Source organism: Poecile atricapillus, chromosome 1 (genome assembly GCF_030490865.1).
Source record: "Poecile atricapillus isolate bPoeAtr1 chromosome 1, bPoeAtr1.hap1, whole genome shotgun sequence".
Taxonomy (NCBI): domain Eukaryota; kingdom Metazoa; phylum Chordata; class Aves; order Passeriformes; family Paridae; genus Poecile; species Poecile atricapillus.
In genome coordinates this window covers 94,507,442-94,532,539 of record NC_081249.1, presented here as the reverse complement: position 1 = coordinate 94,532,539, position 25,098 = coordinate 94,507,442, and the positions used below count along the sequence as shown (strand labels likewise).

The window sequence follows — 25,098 nt, the reverse complement described above, 5'->3', positions numbered from 1 at the left end:
CAACCTTCTGTGAATCCACAAAATGACTGTCAGATGATACTGAAAATCATGGCTTGCAATGTTTCAGAAATTCTAGTTCTACAGTTGGATAAGAGGTCCCTCAATAATTTGGTCAACTATCACTGAAAAACTCTAACAAGTCTCTCAAAACCCATCTGAGCTCTATTTTCCTTTTATTCTTAGCCTTAATGATCTCAACTGGAGCTTGGCTGAGTATAGTGAACCTATCAGCTACATCCTACTGTCTCACAGATCTTTACATCTGATAACATCTGCATTTTGCATACTGAGCTGCTGTGGTAAAACAAGTTTTTGACATTCAAACTGTTGTTCAGATCTTAAACAGAAGCATTGAAATGCTATTATAATTCCCTACAAATATTGCTTTATTATCAATTCTGCAAAAACCAGAAATTTAATGTAAGTTACATAGGAAAAAGGCTGGGTTTCAGCTCTTCAACACACTGAGAGAGGATATGCCATGGACTCTGTTAAATTCACTGGAACTATGCAGCTCACATCAGCTGAGGATGAATGCCTCTGGAAAGACCTATATAGAAGTCTAAGCATAAAAAAATTCTTTATTTTGCAAGTACCCAAAGAAACTACCTTGTTTCTGCTATTTTTGCACATGCCATTTATATGGACTGAGATGAGGCGAAAGTAAACCTGGAGAATACTGAAAAAGTTTTATTTTTATTTCCATCAAATGAAATGGAAATTCAGTTTGAGAAATAATCTATGCTTGGAGGTTCATTTTGCATAATGAAACTTTTCTTACTCCTGTTTTGGCTGCTTTTGATAAAAATCCAAAGTTGTGTATGCTTTGATTCAGCTTTTTATGAAAAGTGACAAGGAATTCTATGCCTTTTTGGGTGAGCACTGATCCTAACCTGTATCAATTAAGAGAGTGAATTTTTAGTACAGTGTTTTTCTCAGTATATTATCATATATTCTTTGCTGTGGCACAGTGGCCAGTCTTCCCTATTAAAACATAAGAAAATTCCTCAACATTAGGGTTGTGATCCAGTCACCTTTCTGATTTCTCTAATAGCAGGAGCAACAATAATACTTTATGCAGCTTTGTTTTTACTCTGAATATAAGGCAGTTACCAGACTGGCTAAACACTTTGCAGCTTTTATAGACTTTTCAATACTGCAGCCTTGTGAAGTTTGAAAGTCCTCTTATCCTATTCTCCAACAGAGAACTGAGACACCAGAACCATTTCTTAATAGTGCTAGAAACTGATTTCATCTGCCTATAAGCATATCCCATTCTAGATTCCATCAGTTAGTCCACTAAATTTCTGAAAAGGCTTTGCACAAGGAGGTCTCTGTCCTGTGTACAGGCACCAAGAAATGAAGCACAAAGTAAAACAGGTCATTCAAATATAACAAAACAAGCTGCAAGATTCCCTCTTGACCTCTTACAGTGATTTTTCTAAATGATGTATTAAAGACTGTTTCTAGACAGTCTACAAAACAGGGTTAAGAAACAAAAAAAGTCCTAAAGAGTTCTTAGCTGTGTTGTCCTTGATTAATCTCACTCTGACATTTCTAAGGGCTGTGAGTCTTCTGTGGAAAATTCTTATGGTTCTGCCACTGAAATGTTGGAAATCAGATGTCACATTACAGATGCTTTTAAGTTTATCAGTATGTGAATAAACATTCTGCAAGAAGGTTTCAGGATGGTGTGCCAAATGAAAGCAAAGACAAACCTTTTCTTATATCCTGCATAGTTCCAGCAGACCTCTTTAGCTGCGATGTAGTATCTCCTCTCATTGCCCCTGCTGCGCAGGTAGTGCTCAGCAATGTCATCAGGGTTACGCTGCCTGCTGATGTTCACCTTGGGGTCTGTCATGTAGGGGTCATCGAAGCTCACATAATGGTACTCATATTCCCCACCCGAGCTTTCGTCATTGTAGGATTCTCCTATCACATATTCGTAGTCTCCATCTGCTCGGGGAAGCCCGATTGTGATGGATGGCCGAAACTGCCGTGGGGTGAGGGTGTCATTCAGCGACTCTCCGTGCCTGGCTCTGCTCAGATCCAGCCTCTGGCTGACCTCACTGGGTGCCTCCGTGGCGTTTGTGCAACATGGCACGGCCGTGTGGTTGGTCCCACCCGGAAACAACGCACGGCCGAACCCTGCCATGGAATTGCTGGGCTTTTTGGGGTTTCTACTCCTTGGGCTCAGCAAGTAGGTAATTTTTACATCTTCCTTCTTTCTCCTTCGGATCTTGATGAAGGTTCCCAATGAAGTCAAGGTATCATTGCTGTTTCCCTCCTTTCCTTTCTGAGTTGGGTGCATGTGGCTCCCTTTCTGGTTTTCCCCCATGAGATGTGAGAACCCTTGATACTTCTTCATATCCTCTTTATTTATGGATGCTGTACTGTTTCTGCCATGATGATTTAATTTGCTACCAGCAGATTTATCTAAGCTTGCCTCTAATCCCAAATTCATCTTTGCAGACACCAAGTTAAATTCCTCACTAGTCATTTTAGATGAATATTTCCCAGGCCCGGGCAATGATGTTTCTAGTAAGTTCTTCACTACAGGAGGGCTGGAATTAGGGCTTGTATTGTCTAACATATATTCTAAAGTAAAAACATCTGCTGGTTTATCTTTGGATATCCTGGGTTCAGAAATGCTGGATGCATTAGACCCACCTCCTACTATGAGGTCCAAATCTAGTGTCAGGTTAACTGTGTGCATGGCATTTTCCATCTTCTTTCCCTCCTCTTTCAGATCATCATCATATTCATTTGGCAGCTGGCCAGTTCCCACCATGGCTTCATTGGATGTGTTTTCTCGATGCTGCACAGAATGAGGTGCATCAGTCTTGTCAGAAAAGGAGACATTTTTATTTCGGACATGATTTAGCAGGGCATTCATCTTTTGGACAGAGTAAAACTTAATGGCCAGTGAGCTTCGCCTTTTCCTTTTCTTGTTAGTGGTATAATTTCCTCCTCCTGTGCTTTGCTTTTGATGTTTTCCTGGAAAAGGTTTACTGTCCTCTCTATCAGCTGGAAGCTCTTCTGCAACATTCACTGGGCCTTCCCCATTGCTCAGCAAGTTACCTGCAGACATGTTACTGTGAGTTATTTCATAGTTGCTTTGGCTTCTGTTCTCAAATACCAAGTCAGCCTCTCCATCACTTGTGGTAGCTAAAAATAAATCCCCTTCTGCTGTGATTGACGTGTAATTTGACTGGAATGTTTCGGCCTTGACTGGGAGAAGAGGAGTGATATGAGTTTCTAAGAACTTAGAGTTGTTTGTTGTTCCACTACTATTTATAGCTGTCAGATCTGAGCCAGCTACCACCTCAGAACTTGTGGCACCAGTGTCTTCATACTGCTCCCAGGCCAGTGCTGTAAGATTTTGTTTTTCTTCATCACCTGCTGCCTTTCTTGAGCTTCGGATGGAGTAAAAAGAAGCCAGGTAATCCTGATAATCGGATTCCTCCTTGTCCTCCTCACTTTCTTGCACATCTTCCTCAGCTGAGGTGGGAACTGCCTTTCTTTCAGTCTTGGTGGGAGTTAAATCCACAACATCAAATGCTTCATCTTCCTCATAGTCACATTTAGCATCCCTGAATCTCAGCCTCATGCCGTAACTCATTTCTTGGGTGCCCCAGGATGCCAAAAGCCAAGTACCTGCAGTTGAAATAAAAGTGTTATGAGAGTGGACATTGTCTATCATGTCAGTGGTCAAGGCAAATATCTGGGGTTGTTTCTACAGCACCTGCTATAGCAGACTGCTAATCTTTAACTGGCATATTCATGAGCTCTCATTGCAATGAAAAATAATTATTAAATGTAGACAAATAAGAGCACATATAAATACATCTAGGAGATGGAACTCTTCTCCATAGATTAAACTGTAACTAGAACCTGAATCCAAAAATAACCTGTGAGAGAGATGGATATGAAAAAGGAAGAAACATATTAAAGGATCCTATGTTTAGATCTGGATCTAAGAGTGAGACCGCTCAAGATAATGTTTCACTTTTATCCTGTCCTTACTGGTGCATGCACCGCTACATAGATAGAACATTCTGAGCAGAGCAAATACATTCTGAGGCAATGTTGGCAAACATCTGACAAACACAGTATTTTAAAAGCTTTTGAATGAGTTACAGATGATCTTTAATAAGTATAATAAGAATAAAGCAATTTGAATTTCCAATCTGACACAACCTATTTAAGCTGCCAATCTGAGGCATCTCAGATGAATTTAAAGGTTTTAATAATTCCTCTAAAACCTAGTTACAAGGTAAGTTCTGTCTTGGAAACTAGGATCTTCAGAGAAGAAATTAAAATCTGTTTCCCTAAACAACATCAGCAAGTCCTTTGCTTGTTACACTTTGCTTCTAGCAGAAATGACAGAATAGTCAGAATTAACACCCCGAGAAACAGGTTCTTTTAATTAAAAAGGTCACATACAATTCTTCCTGTATTGATCAGCCAGAAGTAACCTGCACAGCTTTCCTGATTTTTAACAGCAGATTTATCAAAGAAAGTATGCCCTAGATGGAAAGAATAGGTTGCATACCAAAATCAAGCAAAAATGCAGCTTTGTTACTGGGGAGGTTTTCATAAAGTCTAACAGTTTTTTAATGATCCCCTAGTCTTGAGCAATACAAGCCACTTATATATTTTTAAGTTCTAAGATCTTGATTCTGTGCAGTACATTAAATATATATATAAAAAAAAAAGATATTTTAAATGGGGTAAGGATCCGTTAAACCTAAAGAGAATGATTACTCAAAGTGCAGAGACTTCAATAACAAAGAACCTGTCCTTCCACAAGTAATGCCTTAAATGTGGACATGGGTTCTGATGCCCCCTCTTCCAAGACATAGTGTTAATTCCAGTTAGACATTGAGATGCATCCCACAGACCAGTGACCTGGTTCAGGGAGGCAGACTTTACTGCTGCTGAATGACCTCAAGCCTAAGGTCAGTTGTAGCCATTTTGCCCAGTAATGACCAGCAGAATTTGGCAGTTTCAGCCCATTTTATACTGCTCAGGATAGACAAGAAAAGGCAATGGAATGGAAATGATTTCCAGGCAAAGCTGGAAATCATACAGTGGAGTTGATACCGGTTTCCAAGAAGAATCTTGCCTTAAAAATATCATTACTAACCCAAATATTAATTGTGAAGTGAAAAAAAACAAATTACAAAATGACCAACAAAAACAGCCTCAGTACAGCATACAGTTATGCTAAATTGGTGTATCCAGCAAGCCTTTTATGCACATCACTTGCACTGGGGAATGATTCAATGTTTTCTAGCACTGTGTTTATCAGAAGAGTTTTCTTTCCTATTTAGGGAAGTCCTTTTAGACTGGAGATTAAATAATGTCTTAGCAGAGCTGTCAAACACTACAGTTCCACAACTTACCAGCATTGTCCATCTCCACGGTGACCGATTCTCCGCTCATTGGGAAAAGGCTCAATGTATCCTCATATTTCCCTTGATAAAGAAAAGAGTGCCCAGCAAGGCGAACAGAGACAATCTCATCGTGAGTGCCAACACTGAAAAAGTGCCACTGAACCACAGTATCTCGGCAAAATCCAAGGATTTCACTGCTGTCAGACACATAGCCATTTATTGCTAAAAGGAAAGCAAAGTGGTTTCAGTATTTTTATTTTAAAGCTCCCTGTTCTTTGACATCAGTCCACTGGGCTCATGTTTGCACTGGAAAGAGACGGGCACAGGGCTGAAACCATGGTAATTTCCATCTCTGAAAATATTAACTCTAAGGCAGTAGGGTACTGCATCAAAATTTAGTTAGCCCTTGTCTTTGCTTCAGGGTTCAGAGCCAGCCTAGCTATTAGTGGCAAGGTGTGGGTAGGCCTTTTCTCCCTGGCAGCTAGCAATAAAACAAGGGGAAATGGCCTCAAGTTGCACTAGGGGAGGCTCAGGTTGGGTATTAGGAAAAACTTCTTCACTGAGTTTTTAACCATTGGAACAGGATTCCAAAGGAAGCGGCAGTCATCATCCCTGAAGTGTTCAAAAAACAACTGAACGTGGTACTTTGCAATATGTTTTAGTGGGCATGCTGATATTAGGTCAGAGGTTGGACTTGATCTTGGAGGTCTTTTCCAACCTTTCTAATTCTATGATATTTCCTGCTTCTGTCCAGTGCCACCTAGCATGGTTAGAAGTTCACTGACTCTCTGGAGGATTCTCCAAACACATGTACTTCTGAGAACAAGCAATCACTGAGTGCTCAGGTTCATATAAGCTTTCCTATTATTCATCTCAGTATCCCACTCACTGTGCATTACGTTCGAGTTATAGAACTTGGGATCATCCCTTTTAACAGTGGCTGGATTGCTGCAGTACTCCTTGATATTATCTTCTAGGTACCAGCTCTTATTTTCATCGAACACAGCAAACATTGCCTGCTGCTCCTCGTCTGCCTTTTTCTGAAAGACAATCAACACAGCAGCTATATTTTATCAGCAGACACATGTATTAAGAACTCTATCCTACAACATCTTTCTTACTATGTAAGCAAGATAAGCTTCACCAGAGTCCTGGGAAGTGTGATCCAAAGGCTGAGAGGAAGAGAGTAGAGGCTCCAGATTTCAATCCTACTACTGCAACTAACCTGTGGTGGAACACTGAGCAAGCCTCTAGCACTGCTGATACACATGTGGTTTATGACTGGGCTCTCTGTAACAGGACCAGACTTCTGCCTTGACCTGACAAAGTTTCTGATACCTTTTCTCTCAAGTGATGCTTAAGTCCTTACCAAGCAAGATTTCAATAACTGGTAAAGGGAAGCCCTCTCCCAGAACCCTCCCATGCTCTTTTGGTTGTTCTAGACTCATTGTGCCCGAGATTGACAGATTCTGTGGAGCTGTCTCTGTTACACAAAGGGACCAGGTCAGATCTGAATATCTTCAGAGTATGAAAATATAATAGCAGCAGGAAAATTAATTATCAAGTCTAGAAATAGACTTTCAAGTCAGACTGACCTTTTGTTGACCTTTCTTAGCTCTTGCTAAGAAACACAGAACACAATTCCTTTACTGCTGTGGACAGTTACAGGACTGTTTTTTCAGGAGCCTGTTGGTTTAACTGCCCTCTACAGAATAGGTCTCTAAGGGAAGTAAAACTAAATTCAGTGTAGACCAACTAACATTATTTGAGCAAAATCTGCCCAAACAACTTACCTGCACACCTTTTTGTGTCAGTGCTTCACTTTTACAAATCAGAAGTGGGCCAATCAGTCCAGAGGCTATATCTCTCTCAATATTTACAGCACTGTGATACAGCCTTGTAATACACTGTGCATCCTGTGCAGTGGGTTGGTCTGTTTTAGCAATTTTCCACTCATAAGTGTATGTATTCCCTGGTTCAACTCCTCTACTCTGGGTGTCATTGCCTTAGGAAAAACAAGAACAGTAATGATACAAACTCAGAGCCAGATCTTAATATCAATCTGCACCTTCTAATGACATTGGTGCAGTATGGCCATTAAAAGCCACCTTGAGATAACTGAAGTTCAGCAAGAACTTTAGTCTCTCTAAAATCACAAACAAGAACAGAAAACTAAGACAACAAATAGAGGGTATTTGTCTCTGCTTTGCAGATAATACCTTGGTTTCTCTATAAGGCAACACAACAGGTAAGCAGAGGCAGAGCACAGAACTGAGGTCTCCCAGTCATGCACATTCCCAGTCACAGCACCTCCTTCAAAGCAACAAAACCATCCATAACAGTTAGCAATATGCAAAAATATATTTCACAAATTTTTTACTTGTGGGATCCGGAGGATAATCGGCTCCTTCTGCATTCTTTGCAAGTGTCACTCCATGGAAATAAATGCTGTAGGGTCGACTGGCCTTATTTTTGAATACAATCTACATTGATAGGCAAATGAAAAAAAAATTAGGATTCAACAAATCCTTGTCTCAATACATAATGAAGTTACCACTACAGTAGAATTTGCCTGGGTTTAGCTCAGATAGTGCCAGAAAGGCAAAAGGGTATCTTAAAAATTGTTTGATATATAAACCCAAGAATAAATGCTGTTACCATTCTGCTGGACTTTGTAGACCCCACTGAGTGAAGTTCAGCTGCTTATAGCTGGGCTCTGGAAGGCCTAAAAAGAACACTTGTTCTTCCAGCTACTAGGCACACACTATCTGAGGAAACATGAAGTTACTGACTGAAGTTCTTAAAAACCTTCAATATGAGAGAAAAAAAAATTTAAACCAAAGCTTGTTCCAGATTGTAAGACCCAGAGGGGATATGTAAGGAAAAGGCAAAATTTCCTATCTATTCTTGACAAAATCAGGATTAGGGGAAAAAAAATGAGAGAGAAAGAAAAAAGAAAAAAGGGAACATGCTAAACTCAAGTTGAGAGCCACAGACTCATAGTGGAAGTTATGGAAGTTAAATGTCATGGAACTTTGTGATGCATCATTAAATGACAACAGAAAGACAAGTGGATGTTGCAGCAGCATAAGCTTATACTGCAAATGTTTCATAGTTTCATAGTATAACCTCATGAAATAACATTTGGTTATGGAAACTGAGTACCTTTGTCTAAAACAGCAGGAAAAAATATCAGCATAAAGAAACAAGAGGCCCATGGAATTCAGCCTCAGATACAAATCCCCTCAGAAGTCCACCCAGGCTTAGGGTGGACTTTTTTCTCCTTTTGGACCACTGTCAAGATACATTTTACAGAGTGTGCCTGAAGCATGTTTATTTTGTAAAAAAAAGGCACAATCATGGAAACTATAGAAGGAACACTGAAAAATGCAAGCTAAACACTGTTCCTTGTGATCATACCTTTTAACAGGGCCAATATTCAGAACATTAGCTATATTATTTAAAAAACAAAAATCAAACTAGTTCCTCTGTTTCTCTGCCTCAATGAAAAACACGCTATAGTATAAATAATTTCTGTATTTATTTTACTTACTTTGACTTTATCATTGATCTGTGCTCTGATAATAGGGCCCAAGATTCCAGTTTCCTTGGGACGAGGATTTTCCAGACGTTTAGTGAAGCTGTCATCAGTGTATTGCCTAAAAACAGCCTTTTTATACCTTTTACCTATGAGATTGGAGAAGTTGTCCAAGTGTTGTGATTTATAGTGTCTTAAAAATAAAGGAAAAGAAAAAATATCAACAAAACTTGAATAGTAGCATCTGTTAAAATACAGAATTAGTGTTCACATAACAGGTAGAAATCTCACTGCTTGAAAAAAATTCAAACCATAAACCAACCTAATGCTTTTCACCCAAATTCTAACCTAAATTAGGGAAGAAGAATCTTGGACCATTACTTGTGTTTTGGTATTATATATGACCAATTAATATCAGAGTTTACATTTAATTTAACAGTGTGCATACAAGTAAGAAACAAAGTGAAGCAGCAGGTACACTTTCAAGGTAAAATAGAAATCACTGCTCTCCTTTTTCAAAGGCCTGGTTGAGCACAGAGAAAAAATATCCAATTTGCTCACAGTAGCAAAGACTCCAGGAGAAATGGGAAAACAATCTTAATCCCAGTCAGGCATCATACAGTAAGCAGTGCTACACTGAGGTTTCAAATGTTAAAATTGTTAATGTGAGAAAAACCAGAATAAACACTTGGAATTTACACAGAGAAACATGTTTGTTGTCACTCACACTTCAAAAAATGTTACTGAAAAGGAATAAACTCCGCAGTTTTGAACAAAGGAGGAAAAATCAGAGAACTGAGGTGGTTAAGTAAGGCAGTGTGACTGGCAGGAAAGATATAAAAGTTTGCTCTGCTGCAGTTCAAGAGCACATAAGGGAAGCAAATCTTGCCAAAGGAGAACGAGTTGTGCAAACACTGTATTTCTAAGGATGCATATGAAATTATAACCTTTACAGAATAAGGAATTTCTTTTTCTGCTTAAATCCTTAAAGATTGTAAAGGCTCGTGTAGCACTGGGGAATAGACAAATTGCAAATTCAACCCCACAGTGCGGTGATAGCACTGTGTACTATGACATCATGTATGCTCCAGAATTCCTTCTATTTGTCCCAAGTTGGGCAAAATAGCAAAATATGCTTGCTTATGACTTGTACTCCATCTACATTGGTAACATGCAGAGGGGTCATTTATACAGAGCTGTTTCTTCTGTTCCCCAAACACTTTATTGTACTGAATTTTTAAAAACATTTAATCTCCAGAAATATTCTCTCCCTCCCCTTCTCTTCCTCTTAAGGATTGTTTGTTTCAGCAGAATAGATACTGAAAAGTATTTTAGAAAATATGCTACTTTGGACAATTCCTAATTCATCTTGTTATTTTGGGCTCTCTGTGAGAGGCAAAAGAAGGTGTCCACTGTTGGGCTTCTCAGCAAAGAAAGTCACTGACACTGGTGAGAGTTCAGTGAAGGGCTACCATGGTGATCAGGGAGCCAGAGCACTTGGCATAGAAGCAAAATTCCTGTTTCTTCAGTCATGCAAAGACATAGCTAAGGGAGCATCTTATCTTTAACCTCAACTATCAAACTGACATTATAGAGAAAGCAAGACCACATGCTTCTCAGAGCCGCATGGTGAAGAGATGAGACACAGTGAACACAACATGCAACATTTAGATATAAGGGAAGTTGCAGAGGTGCCAAGAGGGCACCTGAGGGGCAAGCTGAGAGGTCCCTGTACTTGGAAACAATAAAAATGCAACTGCATAATGTCCAGTGTAACTGGATCCAACTTTGCTGTTGGATACCAAGAGGTTCTTTCCAACCACAATTATCCTGTGATTTCATGCTAACATTCCCTATTATACTGACAAAGTATTATTTTACCTATCAAGGGTGTCTGGAATACTTGGGGCATAATCCCAGGTAACTTCTTCTGCAGCAATGAAATAGTCCCAGGTTTTGACCATAAGACGTTCTCTATAGGAGAGACGACTCTTCTTCACCTCTTTGTCCCCACAGTCCCTTACAGTGAGGTAACCGTGCATTCCAGCTAATTGAGAGGAAACAGGACCATAGTGATTTCTCATCTGAGGACCCCTTACCACTTTAGCTGTTTTTTACCCCCAAAATATATCTCCAGCTCTTATAAGACAGATATTTTTCTCATCCTTTAAAACAGAATTCTGATCATTGCTGAAAGATACCACTTTCAAATGATGAACAGAAAATATTTTCATCACACTGAAGTACCCTTAGCTGAAAGTACTCAGTTTCTCAGTAAACAGGTGGTTTCTTAATCATTTTATAAAGGTGCTTATCTTAACAGTTCACAGAGACTTAGATGCTGGAAAACTGAATGACTGTTGCTCTGTGATGTGGACCTGCAGTAAAGCTGCAGATAAGAACATTTTTTAGTTCAACGTGCACTTCCAACAGAATGCCCTGTTCTTGGTCATTAGTGAAAAGAAAAAACCACCTGAAACAGATGAACTGTACTGTTGCAGAACAGTAGAAGCCATTTGGGACTTAGAGAAGAACAGCTTTACTAATAACTAGATGGTTCCTTGCCTTGCAGGTGCTTTTGGACAAGAGAAGATATGAGCCACCTTCCTTCCTCTGTCACTGTCATGTTTACAGTGGTTGAGGCTCCTCCCACCAAGTTAACAGCAGAAACTCGGCGACGTTTTTGCTCCATGGACTGGCCATTGATATGAATGGAGAAGATTTCTGGTTTGGAACTCATTCCTATCAAATGCCAGCTAACGTTGTCATATGCACAAGCCTCTAAATCTGAAAGAGACATGAGATTAAAGTTCAGAATACAGGTAAATCATGCAAGTTCCCCATGCACCCTAGGTTAGAAGTGAACCTTCATAGAAAACATTAAAAAAATTTGCTGCGGTCGATGTTTACAACAAGAGGAAGTTTCAGATACCAAAATCCTGTATGTCAGTGGAAGACAAGTGCTTAAATCTTACCTGCAAGTGACAAATTGACTTACAATGAGGTGGCAAAAAAAAGGAAAAAAACCCCCAGTGCCTTCTTTTTGACAGATGACCTGTCCTTGCTTGGGGAGTGAGGGAAAAGCACGGCAGGAAAGGCAAAAAACAAAGCAAGGATCTAAGCTAAAGATTGATGTAGTACCTAGTAACAGTGACAATATTTCCTTAAAAAAAATTCCCACTTAAGACAACCTTTTGTATTTGCTCAGTGGATGGGAGAGTGATATGAAAGTTTTTTCTTAGTAGAACAACAGAAAAGCACTGGCAACAGAATAGCCCCACTACCACCTTCCTAGACTTCTCGCTTAATTGAGTCTTTTAATGATAACTGACTTTCCACTTTCAGGAAGTTTTGCACCCAGTATATTCTATATGCTGTGGAAGCAACAATTTACTTAATCAAATCACTCTCTCACCATCAGCTTGTTAAAAAAACAAGGAGCTTATTAAATATATATTTTTTTTTAGTGGGTAATCCTTTTCTCCAAGTAGAAGTCATCTTAGAAGTAATCTCATTGTTCCTATCAGTAATTTGCCTTCCTTTCAGCAGCACAGTTTTTCTTCCAGAATCTAGATGCTCACAGACACATTCTAAAAAAGGCTGTATCCCATTTCTCCACATTCCCATTTTTGTGCATGAAAGGCAACTAAAGGTAATATTCAGTGTTCATAAATGTTAGTTTCATTTCACATAAGCCTGAACAGTACCTGGTAACGTTCCATCGGCATAGCCATTAATTGTATACTTGACTGATGGCGATCTTTGCCAACTCTTGTTTTCATCAAACACACCAAACATCAGTACATATTCCCTGTCAAAATGTTTCTGTGACCCATCCTCATTTAGACTTCCTGTGAAGGAGAAACAACAGATCTTAATTTGAAGCAGAAATAAAGCAGATTCCACATGCAGTTGCATTAATATATATTTAATGAGCTTGTTTCACCTGTTAGCATGTACTGGCTGAGCCTGATCAAAACAAGGCCTTAAGAATGCTCATAATGTGATTTTATTTCTGAAAGTACTTTTGGACTGGGTAACTACAAAATCAAAAGTCTGAAGTATTCCAGAGAAGATAAACATCACTCAATGAATTGTCTCAGACAAATTCTGGTAATGTGTTGCAGAGACCACCCTAATGAAGGGGAGTGTCAAACATCTTTGGTTCACAATCAGGTGCTCTGATCTCTTTTCAGACTGTGAGGCAAGGAGAAGACTGATGCCAGAGTCACCAGCAGCGTGAACAGCACCTTTTCAAGCACTAAGGTCATCAGCAGCTTTAAAAAGCTTAAAACAAATCACTCAGCAAACAACATTTACACACAGAAGACTTCAACAGACACCGCTGTGCTGGATTATTTACAAGAAACTGTCCTGGTTGATTTTGTGGTACAGATGTAATTTCTGTCAAGAAGTAGAATTCTTTCTGGACATGCCACACAGAACTGGTGTGATTTTTACTGATTCTTTCTGTAGATCACTCACATTAAAAACTTCCACTTGCTACTTTCAAAACATAGTTTGGTCCCTTTGGATTGCAGGAATTAAAAATTTGCAAACTTGCTGATTATTCTACCTAGGAGAAGATGCAGCAGAAAAAATAATTTCTAATATAATTTTTTTTATTTATGAGAAGCTACAAAGTTCTGTTTTTCTTCACAAAAGAAGCCTCAGATCAACAGGAATTTATCTACTTGCCACACAAAGAACATTCAGGCAGTGCTTTAACTCAAAAGTCCACTTTTTATAACCTTACCACCTCTTAAATGTTTCAGACCATGGGGAGCTGACACCAACCAGAAGCCAAACACCCTCTTCAACGCCTCCCCATCCCCAACAGGACAGGAGAGAGAGCAGGAAGAACAAAAATGAGAAAACTCATGGGTCAATAAAGATGGTTCAAAGGTGAAGGAAAGAGGGGAAAACAACAAGCAATGCAGAAGAAATCACTCATCTCCCACAAACTAACTGATGCCTAGTCAGTCTCTCAAAAACAGTCACCTTGGAAGTCAACACCCCTTGTGCTCGCCACGCTGTTGCTTCCTCCTCTGCCTCCAGTTTTTATTGCAGAATGATGTTAATGGTAGAAAATAACCCTTTGTCCAATTTGTTTCATCTGTCCAGATGGGTGCCCTCCCAGTCTCTTGTCCACCCCCAGTCCACTGTTCGGGGAGGTCTGAGCAGGAAAAAGAGACTGTTCAGCAACAGCTCAAACATGGGTGGGTGTATTATCAATGCTAATAAGCCACAAATCAAAACACAGCACCATATGAGCTGCTGTGAACAAACCAAACTCCATGCCAGGCAGACCAAACACATAGGTACATTGCACATCTACCAGATGTGGTGTCCAGTCAAAAAACTGTTCAGAAGTCCTAAAAATATGCATAGTGAGCTGTTTGTCTCAGTTCTAGCCAGAAATATACACCCAAATTTTCCTGAAGGAAAGTAGCACCTTACCACTGGTGTGGTAGTGGTCACACCAGTCCATCTCAAATTCATATCCTACTCAAGCCCAGAGTGCATGAATTTGAGAAGCCTGAGAAGGAAGTAGTTCCAAAGTATTTGCCCAGATTAGCTCAACCAGTATGCCATAAAAGATGCATATACATGGAAACCCAGAGAAAGAAAACCCAAGAAAACTAGGAAAATAACAAGCCTTAGATAATACTAAAAGCACCAATCATCAAAAAAATTCAGGAGGAACATAATACTAACGCCACTCCTTTGAGGTGATACGAGTAGGTGTGATCTGCATTAAAATGGGTATCTATGGGGAAAGAGAGTGTCCTTGTGCAACCCACACTGAACCAATGTTCTGTTTACTTTCAGGGGAGCTTCGAGGTCCAAGTCCATGCAGTCTACAGTCTACACAAATTTTTTGACTCAAACAAAAGCAAGCTAAATAACTCCCAGCACGTTCACCACAAGAAGAATATATAATTTGGAAAACCCTTGGATTTAAGGGACCAGTAAGTAGTTTAAGTACATTACATGGTGGCATGCTGTTTCAGTCGTCCCTCAAACCAGGGATGTGTATCTAGCAGCTATTTACAAGTGCTACAAGACACCAGTTATTAGTGGAGATGGAATTCAATGGTTCAGACTGCTAAAATCTAAAGTCTCTGACTGCATGCAAAAATAATTTTAAGACTTATAATCTGTTCAAATTTGGCCATATCTTCAAATAGCCAGCAAAAGACACTGCTCTGCAATTTTAAACCCATGTTACAGAAGAGAGTGTTCCAGGTTCTTGATCAGACGGCCTTTAAAAGACAATGGGTAAAACAATAATTTACCGTCTTATTTTCTGAAATGGCCAAACCATTTTGAATGAAGTTTTAGAAAATATTTATTCTAAGATAGGAAATTTGAGATCAGACTAGCAGTTAATTTGAGGTCATATTAGCATATAAGCAGTTAGCTTAATTTAACAGTTAAGCAACTGAAAATGCAACCAATACAGGCAAATGTATCCATTTATTAAGGTTTTCTGCCCATCCTATAATTATAGGATGGAACTGCATGAAAGCTGGCATTTAAAAACTTTAACATCTAAAAGAATGATGTTAAAAAACATTTGTTTTACACTGCATGTAAAGATGTGAAAAAGAAAATAATGTATCTTCTCTCATTGTCATACATTATCATCTTTGTTAAGAAATGAAAATGTATTACTTTATAGTAGTCTTACAGCATTTCATTACCTTTCTTACAGATCAGCAGTGCTCCAATCAGACCAGAGTTAAAATCCACTGCCATGTTCTCATGAGAATAGTAAGCGTAAGTAAGACAAGGAAGGTCAGCTTCTCTTGGACCAACTTCTTCTGATATATCCCACACATATGTGTAGAGCTGGCCTGGAAGTACAGCATCATCTCGTTTTTCTTCAGGAGATGTTCTGTCATCATACAGGGAGCCTGCCAAGAAAAGAGTCAGTAGGGTGGCCTGAAGACAAAGAACAAATAAAATGCCTGGAATATCTTCCTACAATCAGCTCCAAAAGCTTGGTTTGATCGTGCTCATATTCATATTCTTTGAAGCTTCAGCTTCAAAGAAATAACTCATTAAATAACTCATGAGTAACTGGGGAGAGTAGCTATTACACCACCATCCTGTTCCTTACAGATTAAAGATTTCCTAGAAGTATCATCGCTGCCAAAGGTTGGGCTCTTCATCAGTCTGACTAGGGTTAGGACAGGATGAAGCTTCAGCCTCTGCTCACTGATGCTCTGCAGAGGAATGCTGCCCACTCTGTCACCTTCCTAAGTGTCTCTCATAAAGCCACTGCATGGGCTGGCACTACCTCACTGTCTTAGGCCTTTTGTACACTGCACATTCATATATTGAGCAGTAATGGCTCATGTCAGTGCCTGCCATATCCAACAGATCTGCAATATGACAAAGGGGAGACAGAGAATCGAAATCCGAAGTGCAAAAGGTACATTAATTAATAAGACAGTATTCCCATCACTTCCAATGAGATGTTCTGTTCAATTCCATGAAATGGTGTTGCAAAATTCCTTTCGCACCCACACAACAAATAAAGCCTTGCATGAATTCATAAACTGCAGGTCAGTGCTCTGGCTCAGCACTCAGGGCAGGGCATTCCAAAAAGCATGAGCAACCAAACTCACTTTATGCTGGTAGAGACATTTTACTGTCCATTTGGTCATAGTTTATAATCTCTTTTTGCTGGTCTCATGAGGGTGTGGAGCAAGGCACCACAAAGCTGAGCATTAAATGCTGAGTATCAGAACAGCATGATCAGCACTGTTAGGAAACTGCTCATGACACTCATTCCTAGTGTTATGCTAATGAACAAGGAAGGAGCTAACAATGGACGTGAAGATGTAATCCAGGATCAACGGATCTTTGTGTTACACATAGTTTTAAATATCGATTTGGACCCCTCTCAACATTTCATGCAGTAGTCTACAAATAAATGAGCAACACGTGGAATTCCTACAGTATTTACCTTCTTCATTTTTGCTGTAAACTAGGCCTTGAGGATGAATACTGACTGGCTTGTCAGCCATATTTTTAAGGTGAACTACTAAAGTATCTCCCACTTCAGCACGCAGGGTTGGTCCCAGAAGTCCTACAGTTATTCAATATAAAGAAAGAGGAAAAGATTAATAAAACAGTATGTTTAGAGAAACAAAGAATTTTCTCCCCCATGAGAAAAATATTAGTTCTCAAAGTACAAGTTCCAAAATTAATGCAGAGAATGTAATAACACTGCAGTGAAACTTATAGATAAAAAGGCGTATCAGTACTTAAAGCCTGTAGTGCATAGTCAGAAATGTTATAAATTATATATCTGGTAACTAGCACTTAAAGATCACAGGAAAATAATAGATTTAGGGAGAAAAAGTTATTTACAGATACAGAAACTGTATCAAGATTCATCATGAGGTTCAGTGCAAATTTCTAGGAATTTTTCACATACAATTTAATTAAATAGTTTCAGAATATAAACACTTTCTAGTTTAAGAGTTTAGAGAAAGGCATTCAAACACATTACTTTAAGTAGCACTCTGAATGCCAGAAGTCATGGAACAAAGAGCTCTTTCAATCCCCAAAACTTATCCAAATAAATAATCAGTCCCACACTGCAAATTTCTTGAGGCATTTCCTGCAAAATATTTCAAGAGCTTGTATCTCTACTCCCCATGTTGCAAAAATAAGCACTTAAAAAAGCTGCTAAGACAACTTTTGGCTTGTTAGTCTCTTTTCTTGTAAACTATTTTGTAAATATTTAGTTTCAGGCCTTAGGCTCCTTCCATATGGATTCATAGTGTCATCACCGCAGCTGTGCCATACAAATATACATGTATGTGGTAATCCTCATCAGATGCTGAAAACAAAGGAAACAAGTTTGTATGGTGCAACTGATTTGCAGACAGCTGCATCCTCTGAAAGCCCAACCTCCCTACAGCCTTTGGAAGCTTCATTCCTGCACTGCAGAGACATCATCCCCCTGTGCCTGTTTAGTTTATGTGCAAATAATGGACACAAAAATACAAGCTTGCTTAAGTTGCCATTGGCTTTAAAACAAGTGATAAATTAAAATACTCAGAACACTTAATTCCTCTTTACCTGCAAATTTATTTGCTGGTTTTTCTTTTTTGAAATCCACTTCATATTCTCTGTAAGAGATTTTCTTAAATACAGGATCTGAAAGTTCCAATCTGAAACCAAAAGAGTAACAAAAAATATTGAAAGGACAAAGATTCTCCGAAATGTCATTGCTGTTTAATGGACATCTCAAAAAATGAATCTTGGAGATATGTTTAATCACTTGCACATTTTGATGAAGGCAAAGCACACTCCTTGGACAAAGAGCCCAACTCTTTGTAGTATCTTCCCTTCTCCCTCTTATGCTATTGAATCTATGATGTTCCCAAGACAGATCATTTAGTACAGGACATCCAATATCCATACCTAGAACAGTTCGCCACTGATTTTACTGGTGTTTTCTATTGGTCCTTTTGATTCTGGGGTAAAGATGCCTTTGTTTTGTCTCAACCACACTTAACCTAGAAAGCATCTGACAAGACACAGGGAAAGAAAACTGAATTTTTGTTTATTCAGCCCTATGCTTGAACTTTAAGACTCACCAGAAGGGTTTTACAACTGCATAAACAGCAAGCTCCTGTCACAGGAATGACTCTGGAGGCAAGCTCTCTGAGAAAACTAAGGATCTCACAGAAAGCTAGAAAATGAGAAACACTGCAAGTGCCCTTAGTCTTGTTGCGTAAACAATTTGGCACCCAGTAGACCACGCAATGTTTTCTTAGAAAATATTTAGGCAAGCAGAAGGAAACCAGCACACGACACTTCTGCAATGGAAATAATGACAAGAAGAGGGCTGAAAGGATAACAGCCCTTCACATTTATTGGTTGATTTACTATAGTATGTATGATGACTGAATTCTATTTGCTTTCTTTGTAATGCCCTTTCAGGAACATTTGACAGCACGGAGCTGATCAGCTGCTCAACTGTGGGGAGGCTGAGCAGAGAGAACAGAGAGAAACCACTTCAGTGACATCCAGGGTCCATAAGGGGGAGATCTCCTTAGGAAGAGATCTCTTGTAAATTCCTTCGCAACCCTCTCTCTCCACAGGACAGTCAGGCAGAAGCAATTGGTGTTTCAATTAATTCCCCTCTCCTTAAAGTCATTGATAAAATTTTGCTTAACTCTTTCAGGGGAAGGATGGGATCCATAATGTTCACTAACAAGAGCTGCCCTAATGGGACAATGTTCAAGAGAATATGCACTGCAGGGTAGAAGAGGAAATTTATCAGTGCCAGTTGGATAGTGAGGAGGAATAAAATACCTAGTGCACTAACAGTTCAGAAATATCACACTATGCAAGCAGGTCTAGTTATGTAACTTTTAGGAATTGCAGTATCAACACTGCAAGATGTGCAGGTAATATATTTTCACTTTGTGCTGAAGTGTCATATAAATAAACAGCACTTGTACATGGTAACAAACCTCTGCAAAGATAAGACTGACACTCAGAGATATTAGGTATCTTTTTCTAGCCTGTACAATTGGAAAATTAAGGAAATCATGCAGGAAGAACCCATTTTTCTTTCAGCCTCTCTTCAGTTATTTAGAAATAAAAGCACCAAAGTATCAGACTCTTACACTGCATTTAGACACTCAGCTTCTGCTGAAATCAGCACAAGTTACATACTCCAACACCTTTGAGATCCAAGCCATTAACTCTTCCTCAGTGAGCATATTTGTGTTGTGAGGATTTTTGTTTTTATGTGGTTTTTTTTTGTTTTGTTTTGTTTGGTTTTAGTTGGTAGTTTTGTTTGGTTTTGTTTGCTTGTTTGTTTTGGGTTTTAGATAAATTTCTATAAGCTCTACAAAATTCTTTAGACTCATCTGGGATGTGACTTACTGTAAATACTTAGGCAAGGTAACTCAATAGACATTGCATATAAAATACTGCTGGGTTATCTCAGAGAACTTCAGCTGAGGTTTTAGACAGTCTTGTGACTATTGCATGAAAACACTCCATCCACAATGTGAATTTAACCAAACAGCACTTGATGCTTAAATTGATGTGCCTGGTGCAAAAGAGAATAAAGTTTTAACTAGTAAATTCGTAGGTATTGTATTGTTCACAATACTTAAATGGCATCTGGCTTCATTTTCCTACCTTTAAATCCTATTTGCTTCTGTCTTGCCAGTTTAACATTATGCTTATACCAGTTCTGTTAAAGTTTCAAGGGGGTTTTAAAAATCATAGAAACTTTGCTATAATTAAATATTGTAAAAAACAAAAGTTAGAAAGTCATAATCTGAACTGGAAGTATCTTTTCCATATTATCCTGAAATGCAATACATGTTTAGGAAAAAAAAAATCACAAACAAAAAAAAGCAAGCCATTCTGTATATAGCAAGCCACCTGTATATAAATATATATATATAAAAAAAAATCAGAATAAAAAAAAACTTTTAACATAACAGGAAAAGTAATTTTTAATTACTTTTAATGTTTAATTTTTAGTATTTTTCCCCCTAATTTAAACAGAAAATTACATCCAAATTCCGTAATCTGTAGCATTACACCTGAAGTGTTTATAATCCTAAGGACAGTAGTAGTAATAAAAATAACATATTTTACATTCTTATGTCTGGTGGATGCAGGTAGGCTGGCCACTGTGCAATGCTATCTGAAAAAAATAAAATCAGTATTTTCACTTAATGAAGCAGAGTAATGCTTGATCTTACCACCTTTACTCATCAGAACTCAGAATGTGCATTTCACAGAACTCATGAACAACTCAGAAACTGTACATCTAGTTCCAAAGTTCACCTGGCTCTGATTTAAGTGAAAGTGATAGCATCAAAACTGGAACATAATTATTCCTTCAGCAAATTCTAAAGTCTTAAAGTTTTTGAAATCTTACCAAACCATGGTTCAACTTAACATTGCTCAACATCCATGTATCCAAAATAAATACATTAAAAAACCCCAAGCAACCAACATTAAGCTATGCAAAAATGACAAAAGCAAGTCCTGGAGCTTATTTAATAGAAGTGCTCTGAAATAATAAAAATAATTTCCACTAATGCAGCAAATTAAAAGGAGCTTTTAATATGTTACTGGCTCTGGTTCAGATCATGCTGTTTAATGCCCATCAAGTTCCTCTGAAATCAACAGATTTGGCTTCAAAGTCTTCTTGGGCTCTGCAATTCCACAAGAGATGAGACACAAACCACCTTTCAGTGATAAGGGAGGACTAATTTCATCCTTCTTATCCTGTACTTTGTTACCTGGATTTTTCCTCAGGTTCCGGTTTGTAGGTCCAGCTAGTGATCTGTGCAGCTATATAGTGCTCCCTGACCTTCACAGCTCCTGCCACATGTTGCCCTGAGTCTGGCCACCACGAACCAAGCAGAAGCAAGAAAAAAAGCTGCAAGCAGTGCAGTGTCATGGTAGAGATGCCTGTTGATGCTGCTCTGGAAGACAAGGCAGAAACCACTGCTTTTATTGCTGTTGCTGCTTCTGACTTCCCCTCAGAAATGAAATAATTATGATGCAACAGGGTAACAACATTTGCTATGCTCAGGTCATTGCTCTTCACCTCCGCCTCCCCTTACTGACAGGGATCCAATAGAGATAAAAAACTGTTTAAACTACCTTCCTTCCCCTCCTCCACACCACCTCCAGCAAGAGACAAGCACCAAGGAGAAGCAGCTTCAGCCCCACTAGGTGGTTGGGTCACTGTGTACTGAAGCAGCAGGATATCAGAGGCAGAAGATTATTTAGATTACTTCAATTACAGGATGTTTGACTTGCATGGTTAGGAAGAAGTGCTGCATATTTTCTGTCTTCCCAGAAAACAGAAACCCAGCCCATGGCTGGCACTGATGGAAGTTTCCCAGGTAGTTGTTACATTTCCTAAGAAACCATTTTCAGGTTAAAAGCAAAATAGTGAAGCATTAGGTACAGGGAGTAGAACTGGGTGCAGAGCTAAAATCTAGTTCAGATCAGCATGTACTGCATGCTCATAACAGTAAGGCAGCCGCCTTTCCAAATGTTGCCAGCTTCAGTTTGATTCCCACTACACTCCCAAATACCTCAGGTAATAGGTAACCAATGGGCTTCTCAGTGGCAGCTACCAGGTCAGACTGGAGACTTTTAATTTAGTCTTGACCAGGGTCTGTTGACATTTATCTAAGAAATGATTAGGAAAACACCTTTTGATAAGGTAATTATCAATGTCAACTGTATTAGCAAAAATGTTTCCCTGCTTTTGGCAGTGCTAAGAAGTCGGTCAAAACAACAAGTAAATTGTTGATCATGTTTCTCACACACTCCATTGCTAGAAAAACAAAAAATCCTATCTATTTTTTTTTGTGGCCAGAAAACGAAAATGACATTTTCAGTAATGTTTTCCTAATATTTTAATGAAAAAATCACCTAAATCCCCAGATCAAAATAACTCCACTCCAGAACTACAAAAAAAAGGACAACATTTCATTTTGGGTTACTTCAAAAGAAAACCTGATCAGTTCTAGGTTTGATACTTTTTTTAACAGCAGAATGGCCTATCAGCTTGGCTAGTTCTGTCCAAATTATATGGTACCATAAGGCCTTAAAAGAAATAGGGAAGATGGCTGAAAAAAAAAAATAAAATGGATGCAGATCAACAGCTAAATGTTTACTACCAAACTTCAGGCTCATTTGGTACATAAACCTGAAAACAATTGTGCTCACTTAGACAGCACATGACTACCAACATCATGATTCTGTTTAATGAACCGCTTATGTTTGAAATTTCCATTATAAGTAGGCTTCTAATAATTTTTCCTTTTAATAAAAAGCTAAATTATTGCAGACTAAAAATTAATACCCATTAATTACATGATTAACACCCCCTGCTCAGTGTCTGTGAGATGGGAGTCATCAAAGCTGACATCAATTGGTTCCTTCCCTTTTATCCATTTCAAGGAATTTGGGAGCTGTACTTTTTAAATTTATCAGTCAATGAATGATGCAGTATCATTTTAAAGGTAAGAATTTTTAAGTGTGGCTGATCATATTGATAGTTTTAAAGAACAGTATCAAATTGCAGGACAGATACCTTCCATTAAGCTACACTGATTACCATTTGTTACCCTTCTTTAACCCTTTAAGAACAAGAAATCCAATGCTAGCTGCTTGCTCATTTTCTCCTCACATTTTAAGTATCAATTTAAAATTAATCAAAAATTTCCCAAAATCATCTCCATCAGCCTTAGGGTTTTTTTATTTTCTCTTCTTTTATTTAAGCTATTCCATACATTGTATTCTCAAGGCTTTATGAAGTTTCAGTGTCCTGAAAATCATTATTAATAATCTAAATATGTTATTCCCTTCCACCTGATCATTAATTTCTAATCTCTGCAATTACAAGTCTGATGTTCTGAAAGTCTAATACATACATATAATTTCTTTAAATTAACATTGGTTGTTTGCAAGCTATTACTATTAGTCCATGACAAGTGACTACAGAATATATTCTTCCAGGCTGAAGTCTTTCAAGACAATAGAACTTTATTGGTTATTCACATATTTAGCTGTGATCTTTTTTCTACTTCACAAGACTGCACATGCTGCAAACTTCATAATTTATCCTCATTGCTTACCCACATGTTCAAATGTCAATTGCAAGTCAGTAACAACATCAAAAAATCATGTGGTCAAAAGCCATGCACGGGGGAATGTGGGTCCAATGCAGGCTGGCAAGACCATCTCTGCAGCACGATGAAGGCTACTCCCAAAACAGAGTAGTACCTTTGGGATGTATTGATACTGAAATGCCAAATGAAAACCAAGCATTGAAAGAGAAGCCTAAGCAATACCTTATAACACTAAGAGCAGGTCTGCACCTTTGAACTGGGCAAGCTTACTGTCTGTTCTGACACCCAGTAATTATGGTCTTGATTTCTCGTCATGTGAGAACATACAAAGGGTATACCTGCAGTCCTCTCTAAAAGCTGACCTGTAAAATTAACTGGCAGTGTCACTTCTACACTTAGGCTGGGTGAAATCGCCTAGGCTGATTTTAAGCGATCAAGAACAGATCTTTAAAAAGAGATGTAAAGGGTGATATGCAACTTGCTGCAAATAAATAATCAGGATCCACAACAAACTTGGTTCTACTTCATCAAAAAAAATACCTTAAGTGCCAGCAGGCAATCATATCCTGATGCCTGCCATCAACTTTCACAACTGGTGACAGAGAGGGAGCTAGAACAGAGAAGAAAAAGCTGTAAAACGACTGTGGAATTATTATTATATGTGCTATTAATGCCCTAAGAGAGATCTCTCCCTCATTCAAACACACCAATTAATGCACAGCAGCCCAGCAGCATACTTTGTTTAGTGCAGGCTGAACAGGCTTCATGGGCAAACAAGGAGTTAATTATTGAATCAGCAGTGAACACGTGCCTCTGAAGTAGGTAGAAGATGGAGGGGCACTTACCAAATCTGCCAGGCACAAACAGGAACAGAGGCCATCAGCCGAATGTCTTCGCTTCTGCAAGTGGGCACTAAAGCCAAGAAAGGTTAACCTGTGAAACAGCTCAGTTTAGAAGCTGAAAGTAGATATGCTATGCCAAAAAACCATATGAACAGGCAAAAAGAAAAGATGGCAGAGAAACTGAGGCTTTCTTTCAGAGGACAAGTTACACAAAAGAAGATGTATGTGTTTTGATGACAGCTCTCACAAGAACACATTGTGTACACTGTTAAGGGAAGGCAGGCTGTGTGACTTCTGTGGTCATAAACAAACTAAAAGGCAGTAAGAATGCAGAAGGGCATTTCAGTTTGCCCTGGCACTTGAGAAGTGCTTCAGAAGACAAACCATCATGTTGATTTAAACCTACATGCATTCATGTTTTAAACTTGTATTTTTCCTGAGCAGAAAAGCAAATGTCCCTTGTTAGAATTGGGTGTTTCTTCAGTTGATGTTTGCCAAAAGCATTTATTTAGCAGGACCAAAACTATTTGTACAGAGATGTTGAATTCAGTAAAGTTACAGAAGAAAACATGTTTATTTTCTAAACACTGCAAAACCTAATTTCAGTGCTTTAACAAATTTGTCTAAAACCACTGGCTTGTGGTCTGAAAAAAAAAATCATT

General features: G+C 38.6%; 1 protein-coding gene and 1 long non-coding RNA gene across 5 annotated transcripts in view; one reads left to right on the top strand and one right to left on the bottom strand.

Annotated features, from left to right (window-relative positions):
* The window catches only part of F5 (coagulation factor V), a 33,864-nt gene extending 12,345 nt beyond the window's left edge, over positions 1-21,519 (bottom strand). Inside the window, exons 1-13 of one of the 2 annotated variants that reach the window (XM_058837862.1) lie at positions 21,243-21,519; positions 18,040-18,131; positions 16,916-17,038; positions 15,645-15,857; positions 12,645-12,788; positions 11,503-11,724; positions 10,819-10,984; positions 8,953-9,130; positions 7,780-7,882; positions 7,193-7,404; positions 6,289-6,439; positions 5,409-5,621; positions 1,719-3,657 (exon numbers count right to left, since the gene is read on the bottom strand). In XM_058837862.1, coding sequence (XP_058693845.1) covers positions 1,719-3,657; positions 5,409-5,621; positions 6,289-6,439; positions 7,193-7,404; positions 7,780-7,882; positions 8,953-9,130; positions 10,819-10,984; positions 11,503-11,724; positions 12,645-12,788; positions 15,645-15,857; positions 16,916-17,038; positions 18,040-18,131; positions 21,243-21,403 — 3,917 coding nt within the window. In that variant the 5' untranslated portion in view covers positions 21,404-21,519. The remainder of the gene's footprint in view (positions 1-1,718; positions 3,658-5,408; positions 5,622-6,288; positions 6,440-7,192; positions 7,405-7,779; positions 7,883-8,952; positions 9,131-10,818; positions 10,985-11,502; positions 11,725-12,644; positions 12,789-15,644; positions 15,858-16,915; positions 17,039-18,039; positions 18,132-21,242) is intronic. The other variant, XM_058837852.1, reaches the window with a different exon arrangement.
* Positions 11,622-15,788, top strand: LOC131578786 (uncharacterized). Of its 3 annotated transcripts, none has more exons than XR_009277568.1 (4): positions 13,215-13,385; positions 13,713-14,020; positions 14,770-14,909; positions 15,656-15,788. It is a non-coding gene; the product is annotated as an uncharacterized LOC131578786 (long non-coding RNA). The 3 variants fall into 3 exon arrangements; XR_009277565.1 differs by having other exon boundaries at positions 13,713-14,156; XR_009277566.1 differs by lacking the exons at positions 13,215-13,385; positions 13,713-14,020 and adding an exon at positions 11,622-11,759.
* Positions 21,520-25,098: the final 3,579 nt, after the last annotated feature.